This window comes from Pteronotus mesoamericanus, unplaced genomic scaffold (assembly GCF_021234165.1).
Source record: "Pteronotus mesoamericanus isolate MK-2021 breed Mesoamerican mustached bat unplaced genomic scaffold, CSHL_Meso_final contig_123, whole genome shotgun sequence".
NCBI lineage: Eukaryota > Metazoa > Chordata > Mammalia > Chiroptera > Mormoopidae > Pteronotus > Pteronotus mesoamericanus.
In genome coordinates, this window is record NW_026555049.1 from 2975614 (window position 1) to 2997349 (window position 21736).

Here is a 21736-nt window from a genome sequence, read left to right on the forward strand (position 1 = left end):
TTTGCTCCTTCGTGGGGCGGGGGGCGGGGAGGGGGGGCGTGTCTAAGGCCAGGGGACAACTGCAGTCCTGCCGGCGTCCTTGTGGGTCAGGCTCCTCTCTGTCCGTGACTCCCCACATTCCGGAGGCTGACGAGTTCTAGTCTAAACAGGATCCCTCCCCAGACGGCCAAGCAGGAGGACGGGTCCCACGTTAGCTCTGTCCCCACAGAAACCTTTGGGTGGGATGGCCAGGGAAGCCACCGAGGGGCATGGCCAGCTGGGCAGGGAAGAGATCGGGAGGCAGAGAGAGAGGAGGCACTACAGCCGGGGCCTCTGGCGCTGGAGGAGGTCAGCGAGAAACCCCCTCCCTAGCGTTCCTCGGGGCGTCACCTCACACCCCTCACGTCGGTCCCATTCAGGAGCACTATTTTTCATTGGCTTTTAAAACGCTCCACTCAAGCCCACTCCTGGTCCCAGATACGGCTCAGTGCACAAATAAGACACACAGAGAGGGCCCTCTTGCCGTCTGGTCGCCTGTCTGCTTCTTACGCCCTTAGTCAGCAGGGCTGTGTAATGACATGCCCCTCTTGCCACGTGAGTGCCCAGGGAGGACCCAAGCTTGGGAAGTGTCTCTCTGATCTTCCTTAGGCCCGTGGCCTCAGCCTCTCGCCTTCAAGCACAAAGAGTTCCCAAGTCTTCGCGCTTTCTCTGGGATTCAGATCCTCCCTTGGGTATTTCCTCCTAAGTTCAGCCTTGTGCTTTTCCCGGGGGGCTACGACCACCGGAGTCAGAGCCCCCACTCGGCTGCTTCTGCAGTGGGTTGCCACTGGGATACACCCTGGACGGGGACAGAGCTGCGGATGGTCAGACTCCCCATTCAAACCTCTTTCTCCAGTTCATACGCTGCCCATCTTGGCCCAGTTGTATTTATTTCCTAATTTCCTTCTTCCCAAGTGAGAAAGAAAAGTAGGTTCTTTTTATCCATTTTTTCTCAACAGGCCCTGCTGAAAAGAGGGATAGTGGAGATGCTCTTGACCTCAGATGGTGAGAAAGAAGTGCTGAGAGGCCATGTAGAAGGAGGTACAAACTTAGGCTTATTTTACAGGAGAACAGAGGCTCTTAACCTGCCAGTTTGAATCTTGAACAAGTGTCGGAAAGAACCAAGAATATCTCTGCTGCCTCTCTTTTCCATGTACATTGAAGTGGTCCCTGGAGATTTGATATTACTATGGGCTCTCAAGGTCAAAGTGAAGAGTTCACTCGGCAGCTCCATCACTTCTCCTTGCTCCTGCTGGCTTTCAACAGCGGAGCTGCCAGGGAGCCCTTCTGTCCCTGGCCCACCTTTCCATCTCCCTTCATTTTTCTGTGGCTGAGGATCTGCATTGGTGCTTGGCACGGCTTAGAATGAAAGCCGGCCCCGCCAACATCGCGGATCCCACGGCGAGCAGAAGGCAGGTGCTGTGTCAGCAGGCCAGCCTCCGCAGGGGCCGGTCCTGGGGGCCTGCTGCCCGGGGTGCTCTGTGGGCCCTGGGTAGGTCCTTGAAAGTCAAGTACCAGAACAAAGTCATAAGGTGCTGACAGTGAGGGAGACGAGCCAGGGAGGAGCATCTTTCAGGTGGTCCTTAGCTCCAGACCGGCGGCTTCCCGACACAGCGCCTCTCTCCTCCTTTTCCGTGGCTCTTCCCCACACTGTCACGATACAGTGGAACTTGCACCAGGCTTGGGGTCAGGAAACCTGCATTCATTTCCTAGGTTTAATCAAGTTGTGTGACCTTGGCTTGTTCCATTTCTCAGTGCAAAATATGGTTAATTTTAACTGCCCTTCTTACCTAACCTTGTCCTTGCAAATGTCCAGCCATGTGAGGACATATATGGAGGCCCTGTACATGTTGCAACAAGCGGCATCTCGTTATCCTTACTTCTCAACACACTTCCTCTCATGGGCAAGGCGTGGGCCTCCCTCGCTCCCCGGGTGGGACTTGTCACAGGGCCTCATGCAGCATCTCTCCCTTCTCCCTACAGCACTGGCCACCATCAATATAAACTCGTTTAGGAAGGACGCTTTCACAAGCCTCTATAACGTGCAGGTAAGGACACCTTAGAGGTGAAGAGTCTTAGCCCCAGCGCCTGTCAGGACCATCCCCTCAGCCCGTGCAGCTGGCATTCAGTGGGGAGAGGAGGCTTGCCAGCTGTGTGCCAAAGCAGCTTGGGGAGTTGATGTCTTTTGTCATGGGGAATAAGGGGGGATGCCTTTTCTGTCACCTCTCAGTGGAGCAGCCGAGGAGGACGACCAGAGAAGGGTGAGGGGTTATGTGAGAGGAATCGGCGGGAGGTGACGCACTCCTTCCTCTCTGAGGACAGAGCTCAGACATGGGCCACGTGTGTTGTGGACAGGACTCACGTCCAGCTTTGGGGGGCTCAGCCTTTCTTAGCCCGGTTGCGCCAACTATGGGAGTGAACGACTGCATTGCGCATGAATTCATTTAACACACATGAATTGAGTATGTCCCAGTTTCCTTTCAACGGGTGACCTCTGGGAGGGTCACAAAGACGGACCGCCCGTGCCTTCAGGGCTTGCGCCCTTTCTCCACAGAGCAGCTGGGTTGAGCTCTGACAGACCGAATGTGACTATAGTGTCTCCTGCTTAGCACACGCCCCTGGGTTTCCTTTGCACCGAGGGTGACATTTCAAGCCCCTGCCGTCGTGGCCTGCGCCCGACGCAGTCCTCATCCAGCTTCAGCCGGTGCTGCTCCTGTCCCCACGCAGGGAGGCCTCCTTCCCTCGGCCAGAGCCCCCGACAGTGCTGCCTCCTTCACAGGTTTTAATTAAAGAGCCAATTCGTCTTATTTTTTTCTCATTCATTTCTACAGAGTTTCTGACCTTGTAGAAGGAAAGGACTCAGCCAGGGGCGGAGCCATAGTTTTCTCTAGTTTTAATGCCTTTAGTAAGTCTCTTTTTTTGTTGTTTTTTTCTTGTCACTTTGTAAAGCAGCTTTATTGAAACGTAATTTATACACCATTAAACTCACACACTGTGCGTATATAATTTAATGCGTAGAGCTTTAGAATCACCACCCCCCTCTAGAAGGTTTCCCCATGCTCATCGGCAGTGAATGCTCCCTGCCCCCGGCTCTAAGCAACCCCCGATCTGCTTTCTCTCTCCACAACTGGCCTTTTCTAGACATTTCACATGAACATAATCATACACTAGCTAGTCTCTTGCACCTGTCTGGCGTCCTTCATGCAGCCTGATGCCTTTGAGGTTCATTTCTACTGTAGCATGAAGGAGCGCTGCGGTCCTTCCGGGAGCCGGGTCCGTCTAAAGTTAGAGCCAAACCCAAAGGCCGTGAAGCTTTTCTCAGAGGTCCGGCTCCTTTTGTGTCTAGTACGATTAGTGCTGCTTTGAGTGCTGACCCAGTCTTGCAACCCTGGAATGAATCCCACTTGATTGTGATGTATTTTCACTTATTACAGTGCTGGATGCACTTGGTTCATAGTTTGTGGAGAATATTTGCTTCCATATTTATGAGGAATACTGGTCTTTAGTTTTCTTTTCCGGAAATTTTTTTTTAATTGCAGTTGACATTCAATATTATTTTAAATTGGTTTCAAGTGTACTGCATGGTCGTTAGGCATTTATATAATTTATGAAGTGATCCCCTGATAACTCTAGTACCATCTGGCACCGTACATACTTACTGCAATATTACAACTGTATTCCCTGTGATGTACTTTACATTCCTGTGACTGTTTTGTAACTGCCCATTCGTATTTCTGGATCCCTTCACCTTTCCACCCAGCCCCCCATCAGTTTGTTCTCTGTATCTGTGAGTCTGTTTCAATTTTGTTCATTTATTTTGTTCTTTAGATTCCACATAAAGCTAATGAGATCATGTAATATTTGTCTTTCTCTGACTGACTTACTTCCTTAGGATAATACTCTCTAGGTCCATGCATGCTGTCAGAATGGCGAGATTTCATTCCTTTTTTATGGCTGAATAACATTCCATTGCATATACTCTTGCATACTCAGCAGTGGAATCACTGGTTCATAAGGCTTTTTTAATTTTTTGAGGAACCTCCACACTGTTTTCCATAATGGCTGCACCAATCTGCATTCCCACCAACAGTGCACGAGGGTTTCCTGTCCCCACATTCTCACCAACACTTGTTGTTTGTTGATTTCCTGATGAAAGTCATTCCGACAGGTGTGAGGTGATATCTCACTGTGGTTTTAATTTGCACTTCTCTGATGATTAGTGCAATGATTAGTACATTGAGCACCTTTTCATATGATTATTGGTCATTTGTGTGTCCACTTTAGAGAAGTGTCTATTCTAGTCCTCTGTGAACTTTTTAATTGGGTGCTGGTTTTTTTTTTGGTGTTGAGCTATCTGAGTACTTTATGTGTTTTGGATATTAACACCTTATTGGATGTATTACTGGTGAGGATCTTCTCCCATTCAGTTGGCTGTGTTTTCGTTTTGTGGATTGTTTCCCTTATAGTGCAAAATCATTTTAGTTTGACGTGGTCCTGTTTGTTTATTTTTTCCTTTGTTTCCCTTGCCCCAAGAGATATGTCAGAAAAAAGTTGCTAAGAGAGATGTCAGAGATTTTACTACTATGTTTTCTTCTAGCAGTTTTATGGTTTCAGCTCTGACATTTAAATCTTCCCATTTTGAGTTTATTCTTGTATATGGAGTAAGAAAGTCATCTAGTTCATTTTTTGCATTATCTGTCCACTTTCCACAGCACCATTTATTAAGTAGACTGACTTTACTATATTGTACATTCTCTCTTTCTTTGTCAAAGGCTAATTGACCATATGGGTGTAGATTTATCTCTGGGCTCTCTGTTCTGTTCCACTTATCTATGTGTCTATTTTTGTGCCAGTAACATGCTGTTTTGATTATTATGGCCTTATAGTTTGATATCAGTTAGTGAGATACCCCTACTTTGTTCTTTTTTTTCAAGGTTGTTCTTGCATTTCAGGTTTTTTCGTGGTTCCATACAAATTTCTGGATTATTTGTTCTAGTTCTGTGAAAAATATGGTTAGTATTTTGATAGGGATTACATTGAATCTATTCATTTCTTTGAGTAGTATGAACATCTTAATGATTCTAGTTCTTTCCTATATGAGCATGACATATGCTCCTCTATATTAGTACCTTCTTCAATCTCTTATAATTTTGAGTATGTATCTTTTACATCCTTGGTTAAATTTATTCATAGGTATTTTATTTCTTTTGATGCAATAGTAAATGGGATTGTTTTCTTACTGCTTTGTTCTGAAAGTTCTTTATTGGTGTATAAAAATGCAACCATTTTTTTGAATATTTATTTTGTATTCAGGTACTATTGAAGTTATTGATCAGTTCTAGTAGTTTTTTGGTGAAATATTTATGGTTCTGTATATACAGTATCATGTCATTGGCAAATAATGACAGTTTTACGTCTTCCTTTTCAATTGGGATACTCATTTCTCCTTCTTGTCTGATTAATGTGGCTAGACTTGCAGTGCTGTGTTGAATGAGACTGGTGAAAATGGACATCCCTGAGTTGTTCCTGATCTTAAGGGAAACGCTTTTAGTTTTTCCAAGTTGAGTATAATGTTAGCTATGTGTTTGTCATACAAAGCTTTTATTATGTGGACGTATAGTCCCTCTATTCCTACTTTGCTGAGAGTTTTTATCATAAATTGGTACTGGATTTTGTCAAATTCCCTTTTCTACATTTATTGATATGATCCTATGGTTTTTATCCTTCATTTTGTCTTTGCAGTAGTCACATTAATTGATTTGCAGATGTTGTACCAATCTCGCATTCCAGGAATAAATCCTACTTGATCATGGTGTATGATCTTTTCAGTATATTGCTGAATCCAGTTTGCTAAAATTTTATCAAGAATTTTTGCATCTATGTTCATCAGAGATATCAGCCTATAATATTCTTTCTTTGTAGTGTCTTTATTTGGTTTTGGAATTAGGGTAATACTGACCTTATAAAATGAGCTTGGGAGTCTGCCCTTCTCTTGAATATTTTGGGATAGTTTGAGAAAGAGAGGTATTAGTTCTCCTTTGAATATTTGATAAAATTCACCTGGGATGACATCCAGGCCAGGACTTTTGTTTGTTGGGAGTTTTTAAATTACTGCTTTGATTTTGTTGTTTGTAATTGGTCTGTTCATATTTTCCTTTTCTTCTTGCTTCCATTTTGGGAAACTGTATGTTTCCAGGAAATTATTTTTTCCAGATTGTTCAATTTGTTGGCATATAATTGTACTATATTCTTATTTTACTTTTTATCTGTGTTACGTCCATTGTTACTTCTTTTTCATTTCTGATTTCATGTATTTGGGCTTTCTCTCATATTTTTGTTGAGTCTGGATAAAGGTTTATCAATCTTGTTTATCTTGTTTTATCTTTTTTATCTTGTTTATTTTTTCAAAGAATCAGCTCTTGGATCCATTGTTCTTTTGTATTTTTTTAAAGCTATTATCATTTATTTCTGCTCTGATCTTTATTGGTTTCTTCCTTCTACTCACTTTGTGTCTTGTTTGTTGTTTTTCTAGTTTGTTTAGATGTAAGGTTAGATTGTTTATTTGAGACTTTTCTTTTTTCTTGAGGTTGGCCTATAGTGCTATGAATTTCCCCCTTTGCTCTGTTCCATAGAATTTTGGTTGTTGTGTTTTCATTTTCATGTGTGTCTTTTGATTTTTTTGTTGATGTCTTATTAATCCATTCATTGTATAATAACATATTACTTAGCTTCCATGTGCTGTGTGTTTTCTAGTATGTTTCTAGTAATTGACTTTTAATTTCAAGTCATTCTGGTCAGAGAAGATGCTCGTTATGATTTCAGTCTTCTTTTATGTATTGAGACTTGTTTTGTGTCCTAACATGTGGCCTATCCTGAAAAGCGTTCCATGTACATTGAAAAGAATGTGTATTCTGCTGGTTTGGGTGAAACACTCTGAAAATGCCAATTAAATCTATCTGATCTAGTGTGTCATTTAAGGCCGCTGTTTCCTTGATTTTCTGTCTGGATAACCTATCCATTATGTCAATGGAGTGTTCAAGACCCTTCCTATGACTGTCTAACTGTTGATCTCTCTCCCTTTATGTCCATCAATATTTGCTTTATTTAGGTGCTCCTATGTTGGGTGCATAAATGTTGACAAGGGTGGCATCCTTTTGTTGGATTGGTCCCTTTATCATTATGTAATATCCTTCTAAGTCTCTTATTATAGCTTTCATATTAAAGTCTACATTGTCTGGCCCTGGCCAGGTAACTCAGCTGGTTAGAGAGTCGTCCTGATATGTTAAGGTTGCAGATATAATCCCTGATTAGGGCACATACAGGAACCACCAATGAATGCATAAATAAGTGGAACAGCAAGTCAGTGTCTCTCTCTCTCTTCCCCTCTCTCTCTAAAATCAATAAGTAAAAAAATAAATAACACCTATATTATTTGATATAAATATTGCTACTCCAGTTTTTATTTGCATGGAATGTCTTTTTCTGTCATTTTACTTTCAGTTTCTATGTGTCTTCTGATTTGTAGTGGGTCTCTTTGATATAGCATATATATGGACCTTGTTTTCTTATTCATTTTGATTGGAGCATTTAATCCATTTTCATTTGAAGCAATTATTGGTAAGTATTTATGCAATTTTATTATACATATGTATGTCCCTTTTTCCCCCTTTATATTTTTAAAGAAGTTCCTTTAACCTTTCTTGTAATACTGGTTTGGTGGTGATGAACTCTTTTCATTTTTTTTATTGTTTGAGAAGCTCTTTATCCCTCCTTCAATTTAAAATGATAGCTTTGGTGGGTAGAGTAATCTCGGTTGTAGATGCTTGCTTTCCATTACTTTGATTATTTCAGGCCAACACTCTCTTGCTTGAGAAATCTTTGTTGAGAAACCAGCTGACAGTCTTATGGAGGTTCTTTTTAGTTAACTGTCTTTCTCTTGCTGCTTTTAAGATTCCCTCTTTGTTTTTAACCTTTGCCATTTTAATCCTGATGTGCATTGATGTGGGCCCCTTAGGTTCATCTTGTTTGGGACTCTCTATGCTTGTGTGTTTTTTTACTTCACCAGGTTCGGGAAGTTTTCTGTCACTATTTCTTCAAAGAGTTTCTCAATTCCTTTCTCTCTTCTCTTGCTGGTACCGATATGTTGTGGGTTTTGTTATGGTTCATGTTGTCCCAGAGACCCTTACACCATTCTAATCTTTTAAAATTCTTTTTTCTTTTTGCTGCTCTGATTGTGTGATTTTTGCTACCTTGTCTTCCAAATCACTGATTTGATCCTCTAATCTAATTTATTTACTCTACTGTTGATTCTTCTAGTGTGTGCTCATTTCAGATATTGTATTCTTCACTTCTGATTGGTATTTTTTTATGATTTCTATGTTTTTTTTGAATGCCTATTATCTCTTTGTTGAAGTTTTCTCTGAGTTCCTCCATTCTTCCCCTAAGTTTCGTGAGCATTCTTATTACCACCATTTTGAAGTCTGTATCTGGTGGAGTGCATGCCTACATTTCATTTAATTCTTTTTCTGGAGATTTCACCTGTTTTTTTTTTTTTATTTGGGGTATTTTTTTTGTTTCCCTATTTTGGCTGCCTCTCTGTATTTGTTTCTGTGTAGTAGGTAGATCTGCTATATCTTCCAGTCTTGGTAGGGTGGCCTCATGTAGTGGGCGTCCTTGGGGCTGAGTGGTGCAGTCTCCTTGAATGCCTGATCCAGGTATTTCAGGAGTGTCTCTTGTGTGGGTTGCATCATGGAGTCTTGATTGCTGTTGGCCCATCTGTTGGTGGGGCTGGCCCTCAGGCTGGCTGGCTGTGAAAACTGAGCCTGACCACAGTGTATGAGCTGTCGTGTGCGGGCTGACCCCAAGAAGAGGAATTTGTTCCAGCAGGGCCTGGTTCCTCCCAAGGTCTCCTATTTGTTGTGCTGTATGTGGAGCTCATTGGGCTGTGCTTAGATGTGGCCCGAAGAGAGCCAGCAGGTGTGTTGGTACTGAGGCCTCTTGGGAAGGACTCTGCTGCAGGTCAATGTCAGGTGCTGCCTGTGACCAGCCCCGGGCTTTCTGTTTGGAGCTACAAAGAGGTCCATGGTTGATAGCTGCCTGTGCTGGACCCAGGTGCATGTGGAAGGGGCATACTGACATACTGAATTCATACTAATACTGCAACTAGTACCAGACCTGGGGCAGGTCAGCAAAAGGCTCAAGATTTGTTGCCGCCTGCCAGTAGCCTGCTAGGCTCATGCACTATGAGAGCCTCAGGTGGTTTGTTGGTGAGTCACCAGGTAGGTGTAAGTGGTGTTCACCAGGTTAATGCAGATTCAAATGGCACCAATTCTGGGTCTGAGGCCACTTAGCAAAAGTCTTAGGGTTCACCAAGGCCAACCACCTTGCACCTGGGGCCTGTGGACTTTGCAGAAGGGTGGGGTTTTAGGGAGCCATCAGGCTAAAATAGATTCAGATTTGGCCACCTGGAAGGCTCTGCAAAGGAACTCTTGTATCTGTCTGGTGCATGAGAAGACATCCTTGCCCTAAAACCACACACCTCAGCCTCTGCTTGTGTGTCGCTGACAACCCCGAGCTTGCCCGGAATTCCTCAAGAGTTTTTAAGAAAGACTGCAGCGCGGGCCCAGGCTGGCCACTGTCAGCTGATTCTACAGCCCTGTGTCAGCTTGGCAGGGTGCAGCCTCTGGAACTCACCAGGGTGGCCCCAGTGTAGATCCCCAGGCTAATGCTGTGGGGTGTGGGCGGGCCCCACATAGGAATGGTTACAGTGTTCAGACATGCAGGGAAAACAACGCTTGTCCTAGAGCCACACAATTCAGCCTCTCCCTGCGCGTCTCTGGCACCCCCTGACCTTGCCTAGAATTCAACAGTTTTTCAAGGAAGACTGCAGTGCAGGCCCAGGCTGGCTGCTGCTGGCAGATCCCGTGGCTTTATGGGAGCTTCTCAGGGCAGGGCGTCAGGGACTCAGCAGGACAGGAGTAGAGCATCTCACTAGGCTAATGCCTTATGAAGGGGAGTGCTTGGCCCAAGAAAGGTGGCATCTGTGTGAGGTGTGGAAGAGGGACTCAACATCGGGACATTGGCAGCTGTCCATCTAGCTCTCTTCAAAAAGTCACACAACGCAGTCTCTGCCTTTATGACTTGGGTCCCCTCTGATCTGCCGTCCCTCTGTTGAAGCCCAGGGTGAGTATCTGTGAAGGGATTCTGTGCACTAGTCCTTTGAGGGAGCACCTGGGTTTCCAGCAGGCCCCCCTCAGCTGGCAAGTGGAGTCCCCACTGATTTCCACAGCCAGATGCTATCTGGGCTCCTCTTCCCAGCACGGGCACCCCGGGCTCCGTGTACCACTGAGAGCCCTTGCTCCTCGGGGGGACCTTTGCAGCTGAGATATTTCGGCCGGTTCTCAGCTACCACAAGCGGGTGTACTCTGCCACCTTGGCTCCCTTCTAATGATAAACTTAATAGACAATGTACTGAGTGGCTGACAGTTTGGCTCAGACCTGGATTTGAGTTGGGTCTCTGAACTTACCAGCAGTGTGACCTCTGAGTCTCCGTTTCTCCATGAGGAATTGCAGTCTGGTTTTTATGTATCCAAAGCTGATTCTGTCAACACCAGCTTCACCTATGACAAGGCTGGGTTGCAGGTGGTGCTCCCCAGGTGCAGCAGGCAGGCACCTCAAGCTGGAAGGAGACTGGCGAGCATGAACGTGCAGGAGGAGGGGAGAAACCAAGAGGCAGTGGGAGAGCGGGAGTCGGCCTGACTCGGAAAAAAGTGAAAGGCACGAGTTTCTAAACTCCCTCTTGTATTCAGTTTTTCTGATTTTCCCCCTTTTTTCAGTATTTTATTTGGTTTGTTTTTTAGAAAAATAAGCCCATTATGGTTATGGAATACTGGGTCGGCTGGTTCGACACATGGGGAGGTGCGCACACGGTTAAAAATGCGGACGGTAAGTGTTCCTCAGCGTCTGAACCAACAGCGATGGCTCTGGGCCGTGGGTCACGCACTCACTTCTCTGCTGGTTACTCAGCTCCTTCCACTGCAACTATTAATTCAACACATATGATGCACAGGGACGGGGCTAGGCCTGGAGGTGCACTGACAAAAAAAATTACCTGGTTCCTGCCCCCAGGGAGCCTGTACTTTAGTGGAGCTGGCACATACTTAGGAAGTGAAACGATCAGTATCTGACAAAAGACGCAGTGATAGAAAAGACAGGGACAGGCCTGCAGAGGGGCGTCAAGGGGGTCGCGTGAAGGTTTCTGAAAAACCAGCCTCTCCGAAAAGGGGATGCATCTGCCTAAAATTCTCAACCGTCTCTGGAAAATGCACAGGCCATCACTATGGAGTTGTCAGGGTCGCGGCAGCAACTATCGGGGGACAGGTGATGGCGGCTGCGAGAGTAGATCCTGCAGCCAGGGGTCCGGGTTCCCACCCCAGCTCGACTGTGCTGGCCGCTGACCCCTTCTCAGTCTCAGCATCCAAAATGGGGGCTGTCATGTAACCTACCTCATGGGCTGGTGGTTGTTAAATAGGGCAATCCACGTACCCACTCAGATCACTGCCTGGCAGATGTTAATAACAGAATTTTGCTACTAAAGATATTTTGCTATTGCTATTATGAAAACAAGCTCACTTGTTCCTGAAGTAAAGAGAACCACTGGAAAGTACCAGCTGGCTGAGAAAAGTCTGCATTGGCCTAAACATAGAACCTTCCCCCAACCCCCCAAACAAAATAACATTTTTCAGATCACTTGTATGTCAGGGGCTGTGCCATGTTTCTCACACATACTCTCATCAGTCCTATGATGGAGTCAGTAGGCATTGGGGCATTCAGTTAGCACATAAGTAAGAAGAGGCTCAGGGAGGAGAGCAGGCCCCCAAGGTCGCACAGCCGAGAGCGCAGCCCGGGCTCCATCCCGCAGCTACCGTCAACCACCTGCTCTCCCTTGTTACAGCCGGTGGAGAGATGAGCCTACCTGGTAAATCAGGGGCAAAGCCAGGGTTCCTGCGTGACAAATGGAGAACGGCCACTTGTGCGCTGCTGCAGACATTCCAAACCAGTGTCCCCTGAGATCGTACCCTGGAAGGTAGTAATGAGGGTTTACTAATTATTTGTACAATTTCAAAAATATAATGAACATTCGATAATTAAGTGGCATGAAGGTCCTTAGGCCATAGTTAGGATTCCAGTTATGTCCATACTTTGAGAAAAATTATTTCTAAAAAAGGCTCTAGGAAATAAGGTATGATTGCCGAGAGTAGTTCTGGCCAATCCTCCCTATTTTCTGGTTAGAATCTTAGTGCAGGTTGGAAGACAAAATAATTAAGTTGATGGTGGGGATGTGGTTGAGAATGATAAGGTTACATTAACAACTTCTGTTTTCTCTTAATTTTTTATTAATGATATTGAATATTTATTTTTGACATGCAGTATTATTTTATATTAGTTTCAGGTATACAGCATAGTGGTTAGACATTTATATAATTTACAAAGTGATCCTCCTGATAAGTTTAGTATCCATCTGGCATCATACAGAGTTATTACAATATTATTGACTATATTCCCTATGCCATACTTATATCCCCAGGACTATTTTGTAACTATCAATTTATGCTTCATAATCCTTTCACCTTTTCTACCTGGTCTTCCAACCCCTTTCCCCTCTGGCAACTATCAGTCTGTCCTCTGTATCTATGAATCTGTTTCTGTTTTGTTTGTTCATTTATTTTATTCTTTAGATTCCACATGAAAGTGAAATCATATGGTATTTGCCTTTCTCTGCCTGACTTATTTCACTTAGCACAATACCCTTTATGTCCATTCATGTTGTTGGAAAGGTTAGATTTTATTCTTTTTAATGGCTGAGTCATATTCCATTGTATAAATGTACTACATGTTTTTTATTCAGCGGTCTATTGATGGGCACCTGAGTTGCTGCCATGTCTTGGCTGTGGTATATAATGCTGCAGTGAACATAGGGGTGCATATGTCTTTTCAAATTAGTGGTTTTTAATTTCTCTGCTTTCTTATCTTTCTCCTCTACAGATGTTGAAAAAACTGTGTCTGAATTTATCAAATTTGGGATCTCCTTCAATATATACATGTTCCATGGTGGAACCAACTTTGGTTTCATAAATGGGGCCACATATTTTGAGAGGCACCGGAGTGTTGTCACCAGCTACGGCAAGTGTTCACTGAGTTGGCCACCCGCCAGCACAGGTGATGCTGGCTCGTAACAGAGGAGACTCTGAAAACGTAGTCTGGCATCACTGGGTTCTTTACCTATGATCTGTGCTGAGCATTGAGGATTTTTCAACCTATTTTTGTTTCTTCCGTGCTGTTCATAAAGCCCCCAACGGGTTGTCATTGCAGTAGATGGGGCTGCCCATGACCGAAAGTTCAGCTTCCTTCATCGTGTCTGTCGACCCCTTGACCTGACCCCACCAAGAGACAGAATACAAATGGTGATTGTTGTAAGGGCATCGATAGGCACAGCGGGGCGATTGAGGGAAGAAGAGCATGTCCATTAGGAAGTGAAACAGAGGATGGGCCCAGGGTCCTGGCAGCCTCAGACCCCTGCAAGGGCTGTGGGGAATGGCCCCAGGCTGCCAGCGGTGCTCCGCAGCCTGGCCCAGGCTGGCGGACCAGGCCAAGGGCAGGGAAGGTGTGTCTTCTCTCTCCTTCTGGTGGCTCTCGCCCATCTCGTGCCAGAAGTGCAAGAACAGGGCCTGCTGTGCAGGACTGACTGGCCAGTAATAGTGCCCTTGTGTCTTGCAGACTATGACGCTGTGCTGACAGAGGCCGGGGATTACACAAAAAAATATTTCAAGCTTCGAAAACTCTTGGGATCTGTCTTAGGTACTCAGCAGCCATTTTAACTTGAGCGGGGGCCCTCCTCATGAACTGGAAGGGTGGGGAAGGGAAGGATTTTCTCTCTGGGAATAGCTTAATGAAGTGCTTCAGAGCAAGGGCAACAGGTTCAAATCCTGATTTTCCCACATAAAATCTATGTGTTTTGCATGAGTGTTTTTAAGCCCTTTTAGCCTCAGTTTCTTCCCTGAAACATGAAGATGATGATACTCATCTCCTATAATGGTTGTGAAAATTAAGTAACCGTAAAGCTCTTAGTATGATGTAATACAGCATACCCTTATATACAATAGCAAAAATCATTCTATATAATTTTATTTATTTAAATAAAGTCAATTAACCATCTACCATGTGCTGGAAAGAAGGAAAACACTGGCATTGCCAAAAGCATAAGGCAGAGTTCGTGCCTGCCAAGAGCCTTCGGTCTACATGACCAACACGACTGCCCTTGGGGTCTCTATCTGTCAGCTTTCTCTGCATACGGAAGGGTTCCAACTTAGCTCTTGGCAGTTTTTCATCCGTCTTGGAGCAGCTTAGTGATGTTCCAGGGCAGGACCTATTTCATGTGTTGGCTCTGGGACTTCAGAGTTTATGTACAGGGACGGGGAGGCTTGGAGAAAGGCAGCAGTTCCAGGCCCATTTTCCTCGCAGCGTTTCCTCTGCCCCCCTTACCGGAGCTCACTCCCAAAGCCGTGTACCCTTCGGTGAGGCCGTCCCTTTACTTGCCACTGTGGGATGCCCTACAGTACTTAAACAAGGTGAGTATGCCTGGGCACTGGAATGCAGGGAGAGGCCTTAGGCCATGCAGTAGAGGTTCTTTCACAGGCTTTTAATGGGAAGTGTGAAAATGAATTCTCTGCGTTTTGTCCCAATTTAGAACTGGGGGTGGGACCCCAAAAGCTCCTTCTTGGGGGATTGTGAAGGGGCTTCAACTTGAAGAGCGAGTAGGGGTGGGAGCTGAGGCAGGACATTAGAGGATCCTGCCTCCCAGCTGGGATGAACCCCCCCCCCCCAGTGAATACGCTGGTGGGGGACACAATCCGTAGGGGACAGGCTGCTGAGCTAGGAACCTGTGAATCTGAGCTTCTGACTCTTCTTCACCATCCACTAGGCCAAACCACCGAACTTGGACAGGTCCCTGCTCGCCATTCAACATTAGACCTCCTGTCCTATTTTAAAGAAAAGGTGGAAATTGTTTGGAAAATATCAGATAGTGATTTCATATTGATTTTACCTCTTCTGTTGCCATTTTACATAAAAAGAAGCATCTGACACATTGCAGATGCTAAATAAATGTTTGTTTAGTGCATAATTCGTAATTGTCACAGTGAGAGCAATTGTTCCCTCTGCTGCGCCCCTGCCCCCCCAGTTCCTGGTCAGTGGAAACATAAAGCGCCAGAGAGTCATCACATAGCATCTGCTCAGTATTTCTCACCTAAAGAGCTCTTGGGTGTCATTGGGAGGTACAACAAAGAGGTGACGAGTCTTCGGAGAGGGATGCTGACTTTGCATCTCCCCGGCTCCTGTCTCTGCTGTGTCTCTCTCACAGCCAGTTTTGTCCAGTAAACCAGTCAACATGGAGAGTCTTCCCGTGAACAATGGAAGCGGTCAGTCCTATGGATTTGTACTCTATGAGACATCCGTCTGCTCTGGAGGTCTGCTCCATGCTAATGTTCGAGATACTGCACAGGTAGGGGTCAGCAGGCTGTCCGTGCAGGTCAGCAGAACATTCGGCCTAATGCTGCCATTGGGGAGGGTAGTAGTCACTGGTCAACTTTACTGTTTGATAGTATTTTTAAGCACCTATTATATGTGAGGCATTGGGACTATAAAGTCAAACCGAGGTGATTTGCACTCTGCTTTATCGCAGCCTAAGTCTGTTGGGGCCTTCGTGTCAGCTTCTAGCCACCTGTGAGTGCCAAGGCCAGTCCCTTCCTTTACAGTGACCTCCTCCCTGAACCAGAGCCTCCCTCCTCCCTTCATTAGACGGGCCTAATTGTCTAGAGAAGTTTGACACCAGCTCTTCTCTTGCAGGTATTTTTGAATAAAGAAAGAATAGGAATTCTGGATGGTGGTAGTCAGAACGTGAACATTCCTAAAGTCAAGGTATGTAATTCAAGAGTCTAGAAGGTGCCCTAACCTCCAACTCGAATGCAAACACAGCCTGCTTCTGACATAGACTGCCTCTTTTCTCTGCCACTGCCCCTGAGGGTTGCTTCTCACTTAGGGTTCCAGCAGGAAGTGTCTGGAGCACAGCTGCATCTCCCAGGTCCAGATGCATCAGGAGCGGCAGCACACTGTGCTGCTTCTGCTTCCGTGGGAAAGCCCAGAGCCAACCATCAGCCACTGGTCAGGTCTCTACCAAAGGCACAGCCGAGGCTCTCTGCCTTCCCTAAGGCAGACCAGCGGAAGGCAGGAGAGACTGAGTGTGGAACAGGGACGCACAGGGTCCCTGAGAGGTGGAGGACCGCTGCGCTCTGGCACCACTTCCCCTCCCATTGGCTTGCCTTTCCATCTGGGACTCAGAGAAAAGGGCGGGCTCTACAGTAAAACCCCTGCACACTTGTGTAGCTCCCGTCACTGGTCTATCCCAAACAGGGGTGTCAGCTTCTAAGGATCCTGGTGGAGAATCAAGGACGAATAAATTTTTCATGGAGAATTCAAGCTCAGCAGAAAGGTGAGCTCAGGCCTAAGAAACGGGCTGTAACCTCTGTTCGTGGCTACTTGACCCTAAGACTGGGGCTGTGTGGTGCCGGGAGGAAAAAAGGAGCCACGGAGGCAGTGGGAGACTTGGGTTCTAGGACCAAAGATACAAATTCCTTTCCTCTTAGTTGTCTCGCCCCCTTCAGTTCTCCAGGGCAGGGACATGGGGCAGTCATGTTGGGCACTGGCTCATCTTGGAGCAGGGCTGGGCTTCTTCCGGGAATCTCAGGAAAAGCTCTGAGGTTAAGTAGACCACCTCCTTGGTGGTATGAATCCACACAAGAAACCTTCGGTCACAGTGAGTCAGACAAGGCTTTGCCTTTGTGGCTGAACCCTTGTCGCAAGGCGTATGCAGCCTCGTTGCTTTGTCCCAGGCACGGAGGACACCCAATGCCAATCATGTCCTCTTTCCTCCTTCCCACCTGCAGGGTTAACTGGACCTGTTACCATCAACAACATTCCCCTGGAGGGCTTCACAATCTATTCTCTGGAAATGAAAATGAGCTTCTTCGAGAGGTGTGTTCCCACTTACTCCCAGAAGACACTCAGAAGGATCGGGCACTCAGAGATTTCAAACCCTTCACTTTGCAGATCAAGAGCCCAAGATTCAGGGAGCTAAAGTGATTTGCTCGGCATTGTAAAGTACTGTAGAATCAGGACTTGTCCTAGAACAAGTCTCCTGGCTCTAATTTTACTGCTTCTAGCCTGATCTGTCCCGCTGAAACAGAATCCTGGTTCCTGCACGGGACGTCAGGGGTCAGGACTGGGACTGGAATGGGGAAGGGCTTTCCTCTCCCTCAAGGCGTGACCCTTTCTCCAGGCTCCGCTCTGCCACCTGGCGGCCGGTCCCAAACAGCCACCAGGGCCCTGCCTTCTACCTTGGAACCCTGAAGGCCGGTTCTGTGCCTAAGGACACCTTCCTGAAACTCCCGGTGAGTGCGAGCTCTCTTTGGTCTGGTGTCTCAAACATCTAGTCTTTCTTTCCCTTTAAAAATTTTTTGAAAAAATTTCTTTTTGTTTGTTTGTTTTTCTTCGTTACACCTCTTCTTTCTTAATGAGTCTTTAAGCAAAGCAGTAGTGTTCCTGGCCAGAATACTTTCCTTTCTTCCTCCCTGCCTACTAAGCCATCCCACGTGTTCCAGTATTTTCAAGTTACCATTTTCCAAATGCTTGCCGGAACAGGGCAGGGGTTGAGGGCTGGGTGGAAAAGGTGAAGGGATTAAAAAGTACAAATCTCAAGTTACAGTGATGGAAAGTACCACATGGGGAATACAGTCAATAATATTGAAATGACTAGGAATGGGGCCAGGCAGGAACTTGAAACAATGGGGAACCACTTTGTAAAGTACACGATTGTCTAACCACTGTGCTGTACACCAGAACCTAATACAGAATAGTATTGAATGTGTACTGTAATTGCAAAAACAAAAACAAAAACAAAAAAACTACCTTTTTCAGAAACTTTGCAGATTCCAGTAAAACCTGTCTTTTATAAACTACTTTCCTTGTAATTTCAGTAAATTCCTTGTGTTTCATAATATAACATCTGATTATCTTCCTATCCACATTAAAATTCTTAGTGATGAAAAAGTAATACTTCAAAACACAATGGAAAAACTCAAATAATAAAAAGATGTAGAGAACAAATGGTGGAAGCTCTCCTTCAAATTCACCTCATTCTAATTACTCTCAACTTCTTAGAACTAAGCACTACTAACAATTTGTGTGATTTCACATATAATTTTGCCAAAACATATACACAGTTACTTTTATCACCAATGAGATCATTTCATCAATTATATTTTGCAAATTGCTGTTCTTTGGGGGAGAGGGGAGGGATTTTTACTTCCTATATCTTTTTATGTATAAACACACATAGATAACATAGATACACAAAAGATGAATGTAGAGTTGAATAAATATCACAAAGTCAACACCAAATAATTACCATTGAGATAAAAAATACTGTCGACAGTCTGCCTCCCGGTGACTGCCTCTCCTTCTCCCTGAAAGGAAACCATTCCTAACACTAATTTAGTGTTTCCTCTTTTGACATCATCTAAATTGAAATAATAGCATGTCTTTTGTTTTTAATGTGGTTCCTTTTGTTCAACGTTGTGGATTCAACCATTTAGTGATGTTGTTCATTTTCACAGTTGTATAGGATTTCATTTTATGAATAGATTAATATTTTATTTAACCATTTTACTGTTGGTAGCCAAGTTTATTATTTTGAGTGGTTGGCTGTTAAAAAATAATTAAGTCTTCTTTTCTGTTTATGTTCACAAATGAGATATCTTTGTCAAGTTTTTTCTTAAATCATTTTTTATTTTTCAATTATAGTTGTCATACAACATTATGTTAGTTTCAGTTATACACTCCAATGATTTGACATTATATAATTTACTAAGTGATCATCCTGATAAATGTCATACCCATCTGACACCATGCATAGTTATTGCAATATTATTGACTATATTCCCTATGCTGTACTTTACATCCTAATGACTATTATGTAACTACCAATTTGTGCTACTTAATCCCTTCACCTTTTTTCACCCATTCTCCCAATCCCTCTCCATCTGGCAAATATTAGAATGTTCTCTGTATCTATGTCTGTTTATGTATTGCTTGTTCATTTATTTTGATTTTTAGATTAAATTGTTGATAGATAAATATTTATTGCCATTTTATTGTTCATATGTTTGATCTTTTTTTTTCCTTCTTCTTAAAGAAACTCTTTAACATTTCTTATACTACTGGTTTGAGAGTGATGAGCTTCTTGTCTGGGACATTCTTTGTCTGTCCTTTCATTCTAAATGATGGCTTTGCTGAGTAGAATAATCTTGGTTGTATGTCCTTGCTTTTCATCACTTTGAATATTTATTTCCACTCTCTTCTGTCCTGCAAAGTTTTTGTTGAAAAGTCAGCTGAGATTCTTGTGGGGACTCCCTTGTAAGTAACTAATGCTTTTCTTTTGCTGCTTTCAAGATTTTCTCTGTCTTTAACGTTTTGCATTTTAATTATGATGTATCTTGGTGTGGGCCTCCTTGGGTTGATCTTAGTTGGGACATTCTGTGCTTCTTGGACTTGTATGTCTATTTCCTTCATCAGGTAAGGGGAGTTTTATGTCATTATTTTTTCAAATAGGTTTTCAATTTCTTGCTCTCTCTCCTCCTTCTGGCACCCCCATGATGCAAATGTTGGTATGCTTGAAGTTGTGCCAAAGGCTCCTTATACTGTATTCATATTTTTGGATTATTTTCCTTTCTGCTGTTCTGATTGGGTGTTTTTACTATTCGAAATCATTGATTTGATTCTTGATATTATCTACTCTACTGTTGATTCCCTATAAACTATTCTTCATTTCAGTTAGTATATCCTTAATTTCTGACTGGTTCTTTTGTATAGTTTTTATGTCCTTTTTTATGCTTCTGAAGTTCCCCATGAGTATCTTGAGAATCCTCATAACCATGGTTTTGAACTCTATATCTGGTAGTTTGCTTGCTTCCATTTCATTTAGTTATTTTTCTGGAGATTTCTCCTGCTCATTCATTTGGTACCTCTGTCTTTGTCTCTGCATTTTGTCTGCTCCTATGTTTGTTTCTATGTATTAGGTAGAGCTGCTATGTCTCCTGAACTTGATAAAATGGCCTTGTGTAGTAGACGTCCTATAGGGCCCAGTGGCACAACCTTCCAAACTTACCTGAGCTGGGTGCTCCAGGTGTGCCCCTGTGTGGGCTGTGTGCACTGTCCTATTGCAGTAGAGCCTTGATTGCTGTTGGTGTGCCTGGAAGGGATTGACTCCTAGGCTAATTAGCTCCAAGGATCAGCTGCAACTACAACAGAGGAGCTGCTGTGCTGGAGTCGACCCTACAGCTTCAGTGGGGCTTGATGCTCACTGGGTCTGCCCTCTGAGTGTGTCACTTGTGGAGGCCATAGGGTGGTAATCCAGTGTGGTCTGAAGCTGTCCACCTGGGGCACTGGCTCTGGGACCTCCTAGGAGGTTCAATGTCAGCCCCTGCTAGTGCCCTGCCTGGGGCCATCGGCACAAGCTACAGAGTCATCTGTAGATGTCTCTACTTGTGCTGGGCTTGGAGGTGCCCAGAAGAGGACAATCTTCAACCCAAGGCTGGCTGCTGCTAGTGCCAGGCATGGGGCCACTTCGCTAGAGGTACAGGGTACCCAGGGGCCAGATGCTGCTTGTTTGAGAGATTTCAGGAATGTCTGAAGTATGAGGTGAGCAAGGCCAGTTGTATGGAAAAGCCACTGAAAATGGCTCCATTGAGCCTACAAGTTGAGTGCTGGGGGTTCTCAGGGAATCCCTAGGGTGGGACAAACATAAATCAGACAGTCGAAGGCTCAGATACAGCACCCACCTGTCAGCTCTGTGGAGAGTAGAGGTCTTAGAAAAGGAACAGTGGCCTCTTCCAGCACCTTTGTCTGGCAGAGAACTGCCCCCAACCAGCTCTTTCCCTGATGCCAGACAATATAGTTCCAATACTTATGTCCCTGGTTCCTTTCAAGCTGCTGCCCCAGTGCTGGAGCTCAGAGCCAGTGAGTCTGAGTAAGTTCCTGTGTGGGCCCTTTAAAAAAAACTGCCTGGGACCCCGGAATCTCTTCGTCTCCTTCAGCCACAATCCCTGCTGATTTTTACAGCCAGAAGTTACGGGAACTTGTCTCCCTGGCACTGGAACCCTGGTCTGGGGGGTCTGGTGTAGGGCTGGGACCCCTTGCTCTTAGGGGGCACCTCCACAGCCAAGATATCCCTCCCAATTTTAAACTGCCACATGTGAGTGTGGGACCAGCCTGTTCCATGTTTCTGCTCTTCCTACCAGTCTTGATGTGGCTTCTTCTTTAAATCTCTAGTTGTAGGACTTCCATTCAGCTAGATTTCAGGCAGTTCTAAATGATGGTCGTTCTGTAGTTTAGTTGTATTTTTTGATGTGGTTGTGGGAGGACTTAAGTACCACGTTTATCTATACTTCCATCTTGACCAGGAGTCTTCTTTGCCAGGTTTTGTTACCAAGGTTTAATGCCTTCATAAATTATTTGAGAAGTAGAATTTGTGTAAGATTGGTATTATTTTTTAAGCATTTGGTAGATTTCATCAAGGGAAGCATCTAGAGCCATTTTCTTTGTGGTA

The 21736-nt window shown here is 44.7% G+C and overlaps 1 protein-coding gene across 1 annotated transcript in view; it reads left to right on the forward strand.

Annotated features, from left to right (window-relative positions):
• GLB1L3 (galactosidase beta 1 like 3) overlaps positions 1-21736 on the forward strand; it is a 38429-nt gene that overhangs the window by 12967 nt on the left and 3726 nt on the right. Inside the window, exons 8-18 of the mRNA XM_054587480.1 lie at positions 978-1059; positions 2002-2066; positions 10878-10962; positions 13063-13200; positions 13795-13875; positions 14539-14645; positions 15437-15604; positions 15922-15993; positions 16486-16564; positions 17019-17106; positions 17411-17522. Of these exons, the coding sequence (XP_054443455.1) occupies positions 978-1059; positions 2002-2066; positions 10878-10962; positions 13063-13200; positions 13795-13875; positions 14539-14645; positions 15437-15604; positions 15922-15993; positions 16486-16564; positions 17019-17106; positions 17411-17522 (1077 nt within the window). The remainder of the gene's footprint in view (positions 1-977; positions 1060-2001; positions 2067-10877; positions 10963-13062; positions 13201-13794; positions 13876-14538; positions 14646-15436; positions 15605-15921; positions 15994-16485; positions 16565-17018; positions 17107-17410; positions 17523-21736) is intronic.